The 16,022-nt window shown below is 38.6% G+C and overlaps 1 protein-coding gene across 1 annotated transcript in view; it reads left to right on the top strand.

The window, feature by feature from the left end:
* CDC40 (cell division cycle 40) overlaps positions 1 to 16,022 on the top strand; it is a 59,418-nt gene that overhangs the window by 14,852 nt on the left and 28,544 nt on the right. Inside the window, exons 3-4 of the mRNA XM_006839934.1 lie at positions 12,292 to 12,421; positions 15,147 to 15,230. Coding sequence (XP_006839997.1) covers positions 12,292 to 12,421; positions 15,147 to 15,230 — 214 coding nt within the window. The remainder of the gene's footprint in view (positions 1 to 12,291; positions 12,422 to 15,146; positions 15,231 to 16,022) is intronic.

The raw sequence follows: 16,022 nt of genomic DNA, 5'->3' as shown, positions 1-16,022 counted from the left end.
AATGAGGCGTTCTGCTCCCGTAAAGATTTACAGCCTCGGAAACCCTGTACAGGGTCGCTATGGGTCGGAACCGACTCGACGGCACTTAGCAACAAAGCAACAAAGCAAAGTGTTATTATTAGATTAAATTCAAGTTCCCATATTTTGAGAGACCCTTCTTATAAACAAAATCTAATTCCTCTTGTCAAGCTAGTGTTTGTCAGTGAGGTTATGCTACGTATGTTGTTGTTGTTGTTGTTAAGTGCCATCAAGTTGTTCCAGATTCATAGTGACCCTGTATAGGATTTCCAATGGTTTACATCTTTGCTGGAGCAGAAAGCCCCATCTTTCTTCTTCAGAACAGCTGGTGAGCTCAAACCACTGACCCCATGGTTCACAGTCCAGTGCTTACCATATGAAGGAACTACACTCCCCATGCTATGTATATATATTATATAGATATATATATACATAGATACCAGCCTATTTTCTGTAAAGCCTCTAAAATACTACACAAGTTTAAGCTAAGAGTGTATTTAGTTTTTTGTTTGTTTGTTTGTTTTGTATTTTTAGTTTTAAGGACAGAAAAATTTCCATGAAATAATTAGTATTTGAAATAGGCAATGTAATTTAAGAACATGAATTGGTAATTTTATTTTATAAAATGTTGTTTCCCCCTCGCAACAAGAACTTTCCTTTAATGGTTTACCTAGTTATCCAGATACACTTTCCAAAATTATAGATAAAACTTGAAGATATAATAACTATTGTTTTAGTTTAATAATTTTCTTCAGTTGTTTTTGATCGCTTAGAAGTGAGTGCATTTATCTTATCCAGGTTCATATGAAACCTATAAGTTTCAGGAAGGACTCCAGATTCCTTAAAATAATAATACTTCTAAGAACTGAAAAGTCATAAAAGCTGGATTAAGAGGAGAAAAAAAAATTTCCAGTTACTACTAGTGAAAGAACTGGCTGAAGAGATTGCTATTAATGCTAGAATGCACTTCATATATAAAATAATACAGTTGAGCACTTTTATACATGAGGAAACTGAGGCTCAAGATGATGGAACCAGCACTAATAAATGTTTCTTATACCAGTAATATTTAAACTGTGCTTATTTCTTTAAAAATTGAGGTATTTCGCCAGTGAAATACAGTTGTAATCATCTTTTCCAAGTTTGTAGAAAATAATTAATATATTCTTCTTACTTTAAAGTTTTTAGTTTTAATATCAGTGTTGTTACCTACACCTATGGAAGCAGTAGCTCAAAAGAGGGAACAAGTCCTTACAGCAAGATTCATTCCCACCCCCTCCACACACAGAGTAGACAGGGATGGGCAACTTGGACACTGGCTACCCAAAATGGGGTTGGGGAGCTACAAAGGCAAGAAGTGACTGGCTTACAAGCTTTCAAGAGGGCACCTAGATCCAGAGAGCATGGAGGAAGGTAGAATCTCCAGTGAGTAGTATTCAATCTGTCTAGGTGGGGTTGATGCAATGAAATGCAGATGGGTCTCTTGTGATACAATAGTGAATAATTGTTATCAGGACTGATTGTGAGGGTTGGAAATATAAAGGTAGACGTTTTATAGCAAGGAGGGGAGTGATTAACTTTTCAGTCTAGGAGCGGAGGTCCCTAGGACCATCAAGGGAGAAGAGCAGAGAACGGGACCCTACCCAGAGAAGCAGTGATGCCTGAAATGGAGGCAGAGATGATGACGTGGAGCGATGGAGCAGCTGGAGACTTTAGATCCAGCGAGGGAGAGCGACTGTGTGCTGAAGACCTGGGGGGTATGGAGGGAAGGATTGCATGGAGGGGATTGTAACCATGGCAATGAGAGACAATATACGATAGAATGAATGTAAAACTAATGTTCTCCCATGTAAACTATCACATAATTCACAATAAAACATTTAAAAAAAATTTTTTAATTAAAAAAAAAGATTCATGAAAAAAAAATCAGTGTTGTTTGCATTACATATTAATAAAAAACGTATTAATAATCTAATCATAATAAGATCATTAGTTCAGTAGCTCTATTTTCTTTGCTTTCTATCTGTGAGCATATGACTATGCATTCATGTAGTCAGTTTCTACTGTTGTCATGGTTGTGTGCTGTGGAGTTGGTTCCAACTCATAGCAACCCTTTGAGGGTTTGGTGGCTGTGTGCTGTGGAGTCGGTTCCGACTCATAGCAACCCTGTACAGAGTTTCCAAGGCTGTAAATCTTTACAGGAGCAGAAAGCCTCATCGTTCGCCCACGAGACAGCTGGTAGTTTCGAACTGCTGACCTTGAGATTCGCAGCCCGATTCGTAACCACTACACTACCAGAGCTCCTTTATAGGGTTTACATGGTTGTAAATCTTTACGGAAGCAGAAAGCCTCAGCTTTCTCCTGTGGAGCGGCTGGTAGATTCAAACTGCTGACCTTGCCCAACTCGTAATCCACCACGCTACCAGAGCTCCTTTCAGTTTCTACTAGTGCAAGTTTTTGTTTTTTTCAGTTTCTGAGATTTTATAATAACACTGCTCAGTTAAGACATTGACTCTTGTACTCTCATCTCCTGAAAACTTGAGAAAACCGATGCCTTTTATATTAAGCACATTTCTTAGATTTATCAACCTGTATCTTTACAAAGTTAAAAAAAAAAATGGTGTTATTCTTACTCTATAAATTGCTACTTCATTCAGGTGAACAATGATGTTCACCTGTATGATGTCCCTTAGGAACATCATACATTCTTTTAGGTATAGTGATCTGAATTAGTACTTAAGTTTGTGTATTTTATACAAGGAAATAACAATTATAATTGATTATGCTGTATTTCAGTATTAAGTCCAAGCTAAAAATTGTTAACTTTCTCTAACTAATTAAATCGAATATGTATCTTTACAAATCACTTGAGTATAAATTTAGCCCTAAATTTGTTTAACTACCAAAACCTGTAAAGAAGTACTTTTTAACACTCATGGAAACGGCAGTCAAGAAATCAAATGATGTATTGCATTAGGCACACATCTTCTGCGCAAAATGTCCTTACACTGTTCAAGAGCAAAGATGTCACGTTTAGGACTGAGGTGCGCCTGACCCAAGTCATGGTATTTTCAGTTGCCTCAAATGCTTGTGAAAGTTGGACAGTGAATAAGGAAGACCATAGAAGAATTGATGCATTTGAGCTATGGTGTTGGAGAAGAATATTTAAAGTACCATGAACTGCCAGAAGAACAAACAAATCTGTGTTGGAAGATGTATAACCAGATGCTCCTTAGAAGCCAGGATGACAAGACTTCATCTTTTATACTTTGGATATGTTCTCAGGAAGGACCATTCCGGAGAGATGAACATCATGCGGGACAAAATGGAGGGTCAGCGAAAAAGAAGACTTCCAATGATGGACTGACACAGTGGCAGCAACAATGAGCTCAAACATAACAATTGTGAGGCTGATGCAGGACCAGGCAGAGTTTTTGTTCTGTTGTGCACAGGGTCACTATGAGTTGACGACACCTAACAACAACCATTGAAATTTGAAAATAAGTTGTTCCATGGAAACCAGTTTTTTTCAACTTATTATTTTGAATTGAGTGGAGTGTATACATAAGATCAGCAGTTATACAATCAGCCCCCCCCCCCAAAAAAAAACAAAAAACAAAACAAACCACACCACTGTTTCATCTCAGTGATTGCAATCCCCTTAATGGAACAACAGTTACCCTGCTTCCCCCTGTGGCTCCTATTTCCATTCCACCCACCTCCCATTCCTTCTCACCTTTGTCCTTAGGTACACGATGCCCCTTTGATGTTTCTTTAAAGTTTTTATTGTGAATTGAGTGGGAGTTTACATGGGAGAACATCGGTTTTGCATTTAACCTATTATATTTTGTTTGATTGCAATGATTACAATCCCCTGCGTACATCATCATTCAACAGTATTTGCTTCTATTCTGTTTTGTTTCCATTTTTTGATTACACAAAAACACACAGGAATATGAACTGTTGAAACAACCAAAGGGCACACTCTGCAAGCCAGCCTCCTGGCTGCCAGCACACAGCCTTTCTCTTTCCATGAGTCTAGCTAGCATCCTCAGCTGCTGTATCTCTCCACGCCATCACCTCTGCCTCAATCTCTGATGTGGCTGCTTCTCTGGTTAGAGTCCCACATTCCGTTCATGTTCTTTTCTCTTGATGTTCCTAGGGTCCTCTGTTCCTGGAATGTAAGACTAACTACTCCCCCCATTTTTGTTACAAAACTTCTACTTTTGCAATTTGACAGTGACAGTTATGATAACAGTTACTCAGTATTGAATCAAAACAATCCTGTCCCCATCTCCTTTCACCAGACATGTCTAGACAAGATGAAAACTATTGAGTGGGGATTCTACCTTCCCCTGTATGCTCTAAAACTAAACCCTCTTTGAAAACTTGTAAGCCAGTCACTCACTTCTTGCTTTTATAGCAACCCTCTCCCAATTTTAGGTAGCCAGTATCTTGCATGACTCCATGAACCCTATGTACAGAGGGGATAGGTTGGTCCTTGATGTGAAAGCCTCCTTCCCTCTCAGTTGGTATTTTGAGCTACTACATCCATAAGTATAGGTCAAGTTCATCAAATTGTGGCAATTTACATTTGCTTACTGTATCACATTGATTTATCTTCCTCTAGTCAAGTTCTGGATTATATGAAGAAACATGTGGCATCAGGATTGGCGGAAGACTTATTAACAACCTGCGATATGCAGATGATACAGCCTTGCTTGCTGAAAGTGAAGAGGACTTAAAATATTTACTGATGAAGATCAAAGAGCACAGCCTTCAGTATGGATTACATCTCAATGTAAAGAAAACAAAAATCCTCACCACTGGACCAACAAACAACATTCTTATCAACGGAGAAAAGATTGAAGTTGTCAAGGACTTCATTCTTCTTGGATCAACTATCAACAGTCATGAAGCAACAGTCAAGAAATCAAATGACATATTGCATTAGGCAAATCTGCTGCACAAGTCCTTTCTTTAAAAAGTGTTGAAGAGTAAAAAAGATGTCAGCTTGAGGACTAAGGTGCGCTTGACTCAAGCCATGGTGTTTTCAATAACCTCATATGGATGTGAAAGCTGGACAGTGAATAAGGAAGACTGTGGAAGAATTGGTGCTTTTGAGTTATGGTATTGGAGGAGAATATTGAAAGTGCCATGGGCTGCCAAAAGAACCAATAGATCCGTTTTGGAAGAAGTGCAGCCAGGGTGCTCCTTGGAGGCCAAGATGGCCAAACTTTGTCTCTCATACTTCAGACATACTGTCAGGAGGGACCAGTCACTGGAGAAGGATATCATGTTTGGTAAGGTGGAGGGTCAGAGAAAAAGAGGAAAACCCCCAACAAGATGGACTGGCCAAGTGGCAGCATTGATGGACTCAGACGTGGCAATAGTAGTGAGGTTGGCCCAGGATCGGGCAGTGTTTCGTTCTGCTGTACATAAGGTCACTATAAGTCGCTATCGACTTGATTGCACCTAACAACAACAACAAAAGTCAAGTTCTGATCATCAAGCCATTGAAGCTAGGTCAAATGGGTACTATCTGCAAATTTGGGCGTTCTTATGCATCTCCCCCCACTTCATATCAGCTGGATGCTTCACTCTCAGCTCTAGCCCTCCATAGCTAGGTCCTTGTTCATAGACTCAGGAGTCCCCAAGTCTCACTATACTTCGGACCTACCAGCCCTTCCTCATCACTCTCTCATCTCCAGGTTGACAGTAGTCTATGGAATGTGGTCAAACTGAGCCCGTATCTTCATTACTTACTTTCCCCCACTTCCACTCATACGTAGATCAACGTGGTCACCAGCAAGCATGCATGCCTGCTCGTGTTCCTTTTGAGTTTCAGCCCTAAGGGACTTGATTATTTGCCTTGATGGCTCCCTGGCGAACAGCTTGCTTTTTCTTGTAATAGCCAAACAGACTGCTATTTTTGTTTTTATTTTTATTTTTTTCCTTCTTGTCTTTCTTTCAAGAAATATTTTCTGTTTCTCTAGCCTCTCCAGACTGGTCTGCATGCCCTTTCAACTGGAAATGTCCCACCTAAGAAGGTTCTGGTTGGGGCTAAAGTTTCCACCTAAGGTCTTATACATTATAAAGGCCCCATAAGAAGCCTATGTTACTGGGCAAGTTCTAGAACCCCTTTTAGGTATTCCAATTAGTTATAGGCTGAAGACGGGCTTACAAGCTTTCTGTAAACTTGTTTCCCAATATTCCTTCCTATCTCACAATTTGGGTTGTTTTTTGTTGTTTGTTTTTTTTTTATATATATAAGGGGACTTCAAAAAGTTAGTGGAAAAATGGAACTTAAAAAAAATGGAATTTTCCTGTAAACTTTTGAATCCCCCTTGTGAGCTTTGCTTTACTTTTTAATGATTAGCTTAGAGTTAAGAGAATTGATATTCATTGTTGTTGTTGTTGTTAGGTACCATCAAGTCGGTACTGACTCACAGCAGAACAAAACACTGCCCAATCCTGGGCTGACCTCACAATTGTTGCCACGCTTGAGCCCATTAATGCTGCCACTTTGCCAATCCATCTCGCTGGGGGTCTTCCTCTTTTTCTCTGACCTTCTACCCTACCAAACATGATATCCTTCTCCAGCAACTGGTCACTCCTGACAATATGTCCAAAGTAGGAGAGACGAAGTTTGGCCATCCTGGCCTCCAAGGAGCAGAGGGCTCTGGCTGCACTTCTTCCAACACAGATCTGTTGGTTCTTTTGGCAGTCCGTGACACTTTAAATATTCTCCTCCAACACTATAACTCAAATGCATCAATTCTTCTACGGTCATCCTTATTCACTGATTGATATTCATAGAGACCAGGAATATCTGAGAGGTTTTTTTTTGTTTTGTTTTCAGAATTTGGAATTGCTGAGTCCTGCTGAATTGTGCTTTTTGCTTTCCTCTGTGTTGACATTGAGTGTCTTTGAGGTCAACTCTAACAGCTACCCGTAACCATGCAAGTAAGGAGAGCCAGATGTAGATGGATCCCCTCCCCATCCAGCTTCCTGTAGCACTACATTTTTTTTATTGTCTCAGCTTTGCTGTTAGGTGCCTTCGAGTCAGTTCTGCTTAAATATCTATAAAACATAAGACCATTTTAATTTTCAGGTTACTTTAGGAATAGTATGGGATGTAAACTAGAGGTCACTTTGATATATAGATCTGTATTCCTATCATAAATAAATAAAGAGGATCGTAGAAGAATTGATGCCTTTGAGTTGTGGTGTTGGAGGAGAATACTGAGGGTGCCATGGACTGCCAAAAGAACCAATAGATCTGTTTTGGAAGAAGTGCAGCCAGAGTGCTCCTTGGAGGCCAGGATGGCTAAGCTTCGTCTCTCCTACTTTGGACATGTAGTCCGGAGGAAACAATCGTTGGAGAAGGATGTCATGCTGGGTAGGGTGGAGGGTCAGAGAAAAAGAGGAAGACCTCCAACGAGATGGATCGGCCAGGTGGCATCATTGATGGACTCGGGGGTGGCAGCGGTGGTGAGGTTGGCCCAGGATCGAACATTGTTTCGTTCTGCTGTGCATGGAGTCGCTATGAGTCGGTTCCGACTCGATGGCACCTGACAACAACAACAACATTCCTATCATAATCATACTTTAAAAAAGTAAGTATTTCTGTAAAGATGGAAATAGTATGGCATGTATAGTCTAAAGAAGAATTGTATTTTATAAAATTTTAATAAAATAATAACCATAAAAATTGTCATATTCTCTTGTTTTAATGGGAAATTGTCTATAAGCACAATGATTTGTACTGTATTAAAATGTATGATAGGCATAACAATAAGTGTATTAGGGATTTTCATTTTAGACTCCACTCCCCCCACCTCCCACCCTCAGAAATAGTAGGTGCTGCTTTGAGGATGATAGTAGGTAGTTCAATCATTTTATAATGTTTAATTTTATGGATTATATTGCTTTTATAATAAATCTCAAGACTAAATGAAGATACGTTAACTGTAACTTCGAGCAATCTAGATTTTTCTCCCTAAGTTTCCACCCACCAGCAGACATAAGAAAAAGTCATATGGATTGGCTGAGTTTTAGGCTATCTTTTACAATTTAGATCGAGTAGTAGTAAAAGCATTGTATATAAATCAAATATTAAAAATTGAATACTTTTTAGGTTAGAAGTAGAAGCTGTCAACATGAAAGAATCTGGTATTAAATTCTAAAATAGAAAATGAAAAACATAATCTAATCTATCACTTAAATTCATAATTCATATGTACTGTGCTGGTGGGGTGCTGTAAGATCCACACTGGATTGCTAACCACATGGTTGGTGTTTCAAACCTACCAGCTGTTCCTTGGAAACCCTAATACAGGGTTGGTATGAATCAGAACTGACTCAACAGCACATAACAACAGCAACAGCATAATGTTAATTATCTAGAGAAGGCAGCATTCTGGATAAGAGAAGATCAATGATATATTTATATGTCTGACAATGTATCATAGCAAAAGTGGTTTCTAATGGCCGTGGCCTAAGATGCTGTAATGTCAAAACTTTTCATCATGACAGTAGACAGTAGACTTTCTAGAGTTCAAATAAAAATATCTATATCTATTTCCACACTTTCCAAAGTAGAAAGTTCATTTTATTTTTTATTTGAAAGCAAAATAGAAACAACTTGAAGTTCCCTACTATCTTTTATAATGTTATGGTTGTTAAGTGTCATCGAGTCAGTTCTGAATCATAGCGATCCTATGGGGTACCTGAGTAGTAGCTGGTGAATTTGAACCACCAACCTTGTGGTCCAAATCTACCTTGAGGTCTACTGCTTATCCTTCAGTGCCTCACCAGCTCTTCACAGAATATATTCTGGTACTCTTTTACCTGTTGTTGTTAGGTGCCATCATGTCAATTCTGAGTCATAGCGACCTTATGTATAAAATACTGCCTGTTCCTGTGCCATCCTCACAGTCATTGTTAAGCTTAAGCCCATTGCTGCTGCCACTGTGCTAATCCATCACATTGGGAGTCTGCCTCTGTTTTGTTGACCCTGCACTTTACCAAGCATGATGCCCTTCTCCAAGGACTGGTTCATCCTGATAATATGTCCGAAGTATGAGAGATGAAGTCATCCTGGTTTCTGAGGAGCATTCTGGCTGTACTTCTTCCAACACAGATGTGTTTGTTCTTCTGGTAGTCTATGGCACATCCAGTATTCTTCTCCAGTATCATAACTCAAATGCATCAGTTCTTCTGCAATCTTCCTTATTCCTTATTCAAGTTCTGCATGCAGATGAGGCTATTGAAAATACCATGGCTTGGGTCAGGTGCACCTTATTCAACTCAATTTGACATCTTTACTCTTAAACACTTTAAAGAAGTCTTGTGCTGCAGATTCGCCTAATGCAATACACTGTTTGATTTCCTGGCTGCTGCGTTCATGAATGTTAATAGTGGATCCATTGATAAGAATGTTGTTTATTGGTCCAGTAGTGAAGGTTTTTGTTTTCTTTACATTGAGGTGCAACCCATACTGGAGGCTGTGGTCTTTGATTTTCACAGTAAATTTTAAATCCTCTTTGTTTCAGCAAGCAATGTTGTATCATCTGCATATCGCAGGTTTTTAATGAGTTTTCCTCCAATTCTGATGCCATGTTCTTACATCTTCATATAATCCATATTTTCACATTATATGTTTATCGTTCAGATTGAATAAGTATAGTGAAAGAATACGAAGTAGTTTTAAATTTATAGGCTGTTAGTGATTATACATTTTTAAGGGCTGTTATGATGTAATAGGAGTTCTGGTGTAGTGCTGCAGGATAATGTGCTAGACTGGAAGGTCAGTTTGAACTACAGCGTCAGCTGTTCAAACCCACCAGCTGCTCCTTGAAAACCCTATATAGGGTCTCTATGAGTCGGAACCGACTCAACGGCACTTAACAACAAAAACAACATGATGTAATAGGAGTCCTAGTGCGGTGCTGTAGGTAAAGCACTGAACTGCTAACCACATGTTAGCAGTTCAAACTGACCAGCCACTCCTTAGAAATCATATACACGGTTGCTGTGGGTCAAAACTGACTCAACAGCATGTAACAACAACAAGTGATATAATACAGTGGTAGACTAGCATTTGTTTTGACCCTGATTCTACCAGTCCATAAAGATATTTGCCGTAGGGCTGGTAAAGTTCACCTTTGGCTTTTTTTTTCCCCCCTTTTTCATTTGCAACATGAGAGTAAAAATACCTTTAACCTGCCAGAATTTTTGCACTTATAAAATTAGATAATATTTGAAACCCAAAATATTATAAACATACAGATACTGATTTTATTATTTTGCATTGAAACTTTCGTAGAATGACTTTCCAGAATAGAGAAATTCTAGTTAAACTAGTAGTGTTTTGTTTTGATTTTTTCCCTAAGAATTTCTCAAGGACTATTTTTATCAGCTATTTTTCTACCTCTACCCCTACAGCTCTGGTAGCGTAGTGGTTAGGAATCGGGCTGCAAAGGTCAGCAGTTCGAAACTACCAGCTGCTCCACTGGAGAAAGATGAGGCTTTCTGCTCCCGTAAAGATTTACAGCCTCAGAAACCCTGCTCAGGGTCGCTATGGGTCAGAACCGACTCGATAGCACTTAACAACAACAACAATCCCTACCCCCAGTAGGGTGGAAAACATCGTAATAAATGAAGAAAAGATTGAAGTTGTCAAAGACTTCATTTATGGAAACAGCAGTCAAGAACTCAAACAACATGTGGCATTAGCAAATCTGCTGCACTAGACCTCTTCAGAGTGTTCAAGAGCAGTTTGAGGACTAAGGTGCACCTGACCTAAGCCATGCTATTTTTAATAGCCTCATACACATGCAAAAGTTAGATAATGAATAAGAGCACAAAAGAATTGATGCGTTTGAATTGTGGTGTTGGAGAATAATATTAAAGGTACTATTGATTGCCAGAAGCCCAAACAAATCTGTGTTAGAATGCTCCTTAGGAGCTAAAATTGCCAGACTTTGTCTCTCATACTCTGGACATATTATCAGGAGGGATGGGTCCCTAGAGAAGGATATCCTGCTTGGTAAAGTGGAGGGTCAGCAAAAAAGAGCCCCAAGATGGATTGGCATGGTGACGGTAGCATTGGGCTCAAGTGTAGCACCAGTTGTGAGGATGGTGCAGGACCAGGTGGTGTTTCCTTCTGTTGTACAGCGGGTCGCTGTGTGTCAGAACTGACTTGACGGTACCTAACAGCAGTCTCCACTGGGCTTCTCTTTCCTTCACTAAGACTGAAGGAGAAGCTTATATTTTTCAAAGAATGACATCATAGTTGTTGTTGTTAAGAGCCGTAGAGTCAGTTCTGACTCACAGTGACCCTGTATAGGGTTTCCAAGGAGCCACTAGTGAGCTTGAACTGTTGACCTTGCAGTTTAAACCGACTTTGCACTCCACAACGCCACACCAGGACTCCTCACATCATAGTGATATAAATAAAAAAATCTTCCAACATCCCCAAAACATGATTTAGACAAAACTGTATTGTTAATTGCTGTCAAATAGATTCCAATGGAAACTCCCAAGTGCCGTTGAGTTTGTTCCGACTCATAATGATGCTGTATAGGGTTTCTGAGAAGCAGCTAGTGTGTTTGAACTTCTGACCTTGTGGTTCAAACCGACCTTATGGTCGAGTGCTTATCCGATAGTGCCACACCAGGACTCCTGTTGTTGTTGTTGTTGTTGATAAGTGCCATCGAGTCGGTTCTGTACCATAGCAACCCTGTATAGGGTTTCCAAGGAGCACTTGGTGAGCTTGAACCACCGATGTTGTGGTTCAAATGACCTTGCAGTCCAATGCATTAATCCATAGCGCCACACCAAGACTCTTAGTCTGCCGTATATAGCCATTTATACCACCCAGGGACATCCCAGACATAGCTAGAGCAGTGGTCATGGAAATGTAGTTGCCACTACCCACATGTGACTGCAAGACTCTTGGAAGGTGGCTAGCATGTTAGAGGAGTTGAATGTTTTGCTTTACTGTAATTAATTTAAATTTCCATAACCACATATAGACTGAGATGAGCTAGAGTCCTTTCTTTCAGGCTTAGGAGCTGGCAAACAGTGCTAATAAGCCATTGTCCAATTGCATTGAACCAAGTGAAATGAGTAAGTTCCCAAAAAGCTTACCTGGTGTCTGATGACTGAGTCCTACATGTATTGTATAGTAATGCCAATAACTCCAGCTTTCCTCCACTCAAAAATTTACACTTTATCTCTTTGCTTGTTTTCCTTTTAACATTGCAGTTTGGACCAGAAAATCCCTTTAGGACACAGCAGATGGCTGCCCCTAGAAATATGCTTTCTGGATATGCTGAACCAGCTCATATCAATGATTTTATGTTTGAACAGCAAAGGAGAACTTTTGCCACATATGGTAAGATGATAAGACTCACAGTTTCAAGGTTGGCCTTATTAGAAGTGTGGTGTGTAACAGAGAGAGAGAGAGAACTGCTTTATCTTCTGTCTCTTTTAGTTCCCAAACAGAATAGTATGTTTTCATATACATACTTATAGTTAACAAACGAGAAGGTGAAATAGTTTTTTAACTGAAATGCTAAATGGGTTAAAATTTCTGAGTTGTAGAAATTATTGCGATCTTAACAGAATATTCATTGTTGTTGCACTTGGTCATGAGCATTTATTATTGAATGTCCACTCTATACAGATTGTTGTTGCAGTTGATAAATGATAGTGTTATGAGGTTATATTTTTTATCTGTACACAAATTGTTCATGCATACATACTCCTTTAGTATTAGTCATTTTAAGGCTATAATTATAAAATGATAAAACTGACACTAGAGCCATTTCAAATAAGACTCTCATACCTTATCTCTGAGATGTTTTCTGTTGATCACTGAGGGACATCAGAAAATAGAATGGCCACAAGTTTAAAACTTTTAAAATAATGAAAAATAATGACATCTTGGCCACGTTGGACTTAGAAAGGTTAATACACATACAAGGCTAGGAATCCCTTCTAGATGATGATCTTTGGAATGTCCTTGTTGAGAGTTGCACAGATTAGCAGCACTGAGTTTTTATACCGGATTTGCCCATGTGGAATGGTGCCTCTCCTCTTTCACTACAGTCATATGCTTTAAAGAGCTTTCTGGCAAGGTAGGTGAGCAGAGTAGATGGGAATGTTTGTATGTCTATTGCAGTTGTGATCTCTGTGCATCCATTACTTGTCCTCCTGTGTCTTTCCTAAAGGAATAATTGAAGAAACAGCAGATTTAATCATGTTTTTTAGCCATATATAACATTGTCTCCCTACTTTTTTCATTTTTATTTAGATTTTAGATTTAAGTACCTACTCCTTAGTATTAATAATCTTAAAGCTATAATTATTAAAGTTATAAAATTGGCACTAGAGCCATTTCAAATAAAGAGTAGCAAAAAAGAAGTTTAGCACTTCTAAAAATAAATTGGAAATCAGAAAGCTAGGTGTGATATTTAAAGAACTAAAATGTAGATATATTCATTTATTTGAGTCAGGATGGTAGAAAACTGATTAGACTGAAATCCCAGAGTGTCCGAGTTATGTCTTGTTCTGCTACTGGCTGACTTGTAGTGAGACTACAGCTCACATCTAGTTGACTTCTATTTGTAAAGAAGAAAAAATATCACCCCCTAATCACATGTGTTGACGAGAAGCAGTAGTGGTGATGGTGACGATAGTAAAGATATGGGGAAGGAAGAGATCACACGTAAGTTCTTTTCCAAAAGAAGAATACGGCCAAGTAAGTTGGAGATTAGTTCTTACACAGAAACAAGAAGGACCAGAGGTGATCCTCCGCCTTCTTCCCATTCTTCCTAAACACATTGTACAATATCATATAGGTAGACATGAATTTACTTTCAAGGTAGATTTTACATTCTAGATATGATTTTATGGTTGAGAAAGATTTTTAATTTAGAGAACGATAGTTTACATTTACATGCACTTCATAAAAGTCTCATTTAAAAACAAAATCCAATACAGAACACTATTCTGTACATCAGAGAGATGAAAGATAAAATAACTTATGGGATTTGAACCTGTGATTTCAGAGATCCTACTCCAAAGCTGTTTTTCTGCCATCAAGCTTTCTTCTTGGGCTAAGAACATATTTTAATGTTGAAAAACTATATGCAATTGAGCTTATAGCCAGGTGGTTGAGTCTTACTGTAGCATCTCAAAAGGGTGAGCTGAGCACCTACATCCTTAGCTTGTTTGAAAACTGTTTGCTGACAAATCTTTTTTTATTCCCTAAAAAAAGTTTCCTTTAGTCATTACATGAAAATTAAAATCTTAAGTGTATCCACTAGGATGTGCCCTTTTACAAGAAATGGGCTAATCCTTTTTATGTATCCTATGAGTGGTCACGTGGATTGTAGACCATAGACTGATCAATGCTCTAGCTGTTCTTCCTGCATATGCTGGATTGTGAATAAAACAGATTCGACAAAACATTTATTGAGCTCACACACCTGCTTGAGGAAAACCAATTTGGAGTTAATATCGGTTGGTAGGCTTTTCTTTCCTTAAATTCCTATAGACTGCTGAAGACCACATTCAGATAGAACGATGTATGTTAGAACTAGTTGAAAGAACATGTTCATCTGCTAGTAGGTATCCTTGATTATTTCTCTTACCAATATATATAATGTCATATATAATGAAATACAACAACAGAATGACTACAGGAGTTGGAGAGAGAATTGTCCTTACTAAGAATGACATTTTTTAAGTAGTAATATAATTAAATTTTATATATGATCAACTAAGCCCTATAGTATCTGTTACCAAAAAGAAAAAGGAAATGGTTTCTATACTTGTTAATGTTTCATATACATGGTATTTTTAAGCTCTTAGGAACTTTAAGATTGAAAATTTAAATTTTGTCCAGAAAAGCCTTTTATCATTGTAATGTAATTTAATGGTCAACTTTAGAGCTATTCTAAATAAAATGTAAATTATAAGAGAAGGATTAGTCCTAAGCCAAACAAATAATTTTGACATGTGGGAAGGAAAATGTGAAATGAATGTAGTTGTACAGTAATAAATGGATTGTAATGGCAAAAATGTAGTTACCCTTTTGTACTTTTTCTGTTTAGGTTATGCATTGGACCCTTCATTAGATAGTCATCAAGTGTCTACTAAATATATTGGTTCTGTAGAAGAAGCTGAAAAAAATCAAGGTAATTTAGTTGTACTATTTGATATCAAATAGACAAAGGGTAAGTCAAAAAGTATTCCTATTAGTTCATGCATACACAGCTTTATTCCCAACAAAACACATTTAAACTAGTCTCTGTGCTATTGTATGGTTCAGACAAGTTCTCTCAGTAATTCATTTCTTGTAGTCTATTAGGGCGCCTTCAAAACAGTCTGGTCCAAACTGGCTTCTGAGGGGATCTGCTGGGCAAGTTAAATTCAAGGTAGTGAGGTCAGCTCAGAAGGTTATGGTGACTGGCTTTTGGGATTCCAAAGCTGTCATCTCGATAGATTTTCTCCAAAGATACAGGATGATCATTAGGGATTATTATGAAGAATTTTTTTCCTTTTGTAACTGAAAACTGCATTGGTGAGAAAAAGGCCAGGAAAGTTGTGCCAAGGCATGTTTTCCATCATGACAACGCAGTTGTTTATTCTTGGAAAGGGTAACAAGGGCTAACCTATGAGAATTTTGTTGGGAAATCTTACACCATCTACCCTACAGCCTGATCTTGTCCCTTCAGACATCTGTTAGTTTCCCAGAACTCAACAGTTTAAAACAAAGATTTGAGTCCCTCAATGTCGGGGACCCGCCTCGACATTGGGGTTCAGTTCATGAGGAGAGGATACCTGACGGCGATTCATATATATCCAGAATACACAAAAGGAGACAAAGGAGACAAAGAGAGAGACAAAGAGGCACCCCAAAGCCAGGGTGGATACATCACTGATAGGCAGGCTTGGGACTACAGGCATCGTGGCCTCTGCAGGCAGCA

Source organism: Chrysochloris asiatica, unplaced genomic scaffold (genome assembly GCF_000296735.1).
Source record: "Chrysochloris asiatica unplaced genomic scaffold, ChrAsi1.0 scaffold00027, whole genome shotgun sequence".
Taxonomy (NCBI): domain Eukaryota; kingdom Metazoa; phylum Chordata; class Mammalia; order Afrosoricida; family Chrysochloridae; genus Chrysochloris; species Chrysochloris asiatica.
Note: the sequence above shows the minus strand (reverse complement) of the source record. Positions and strands in the feature narration are given on the sequence as shown.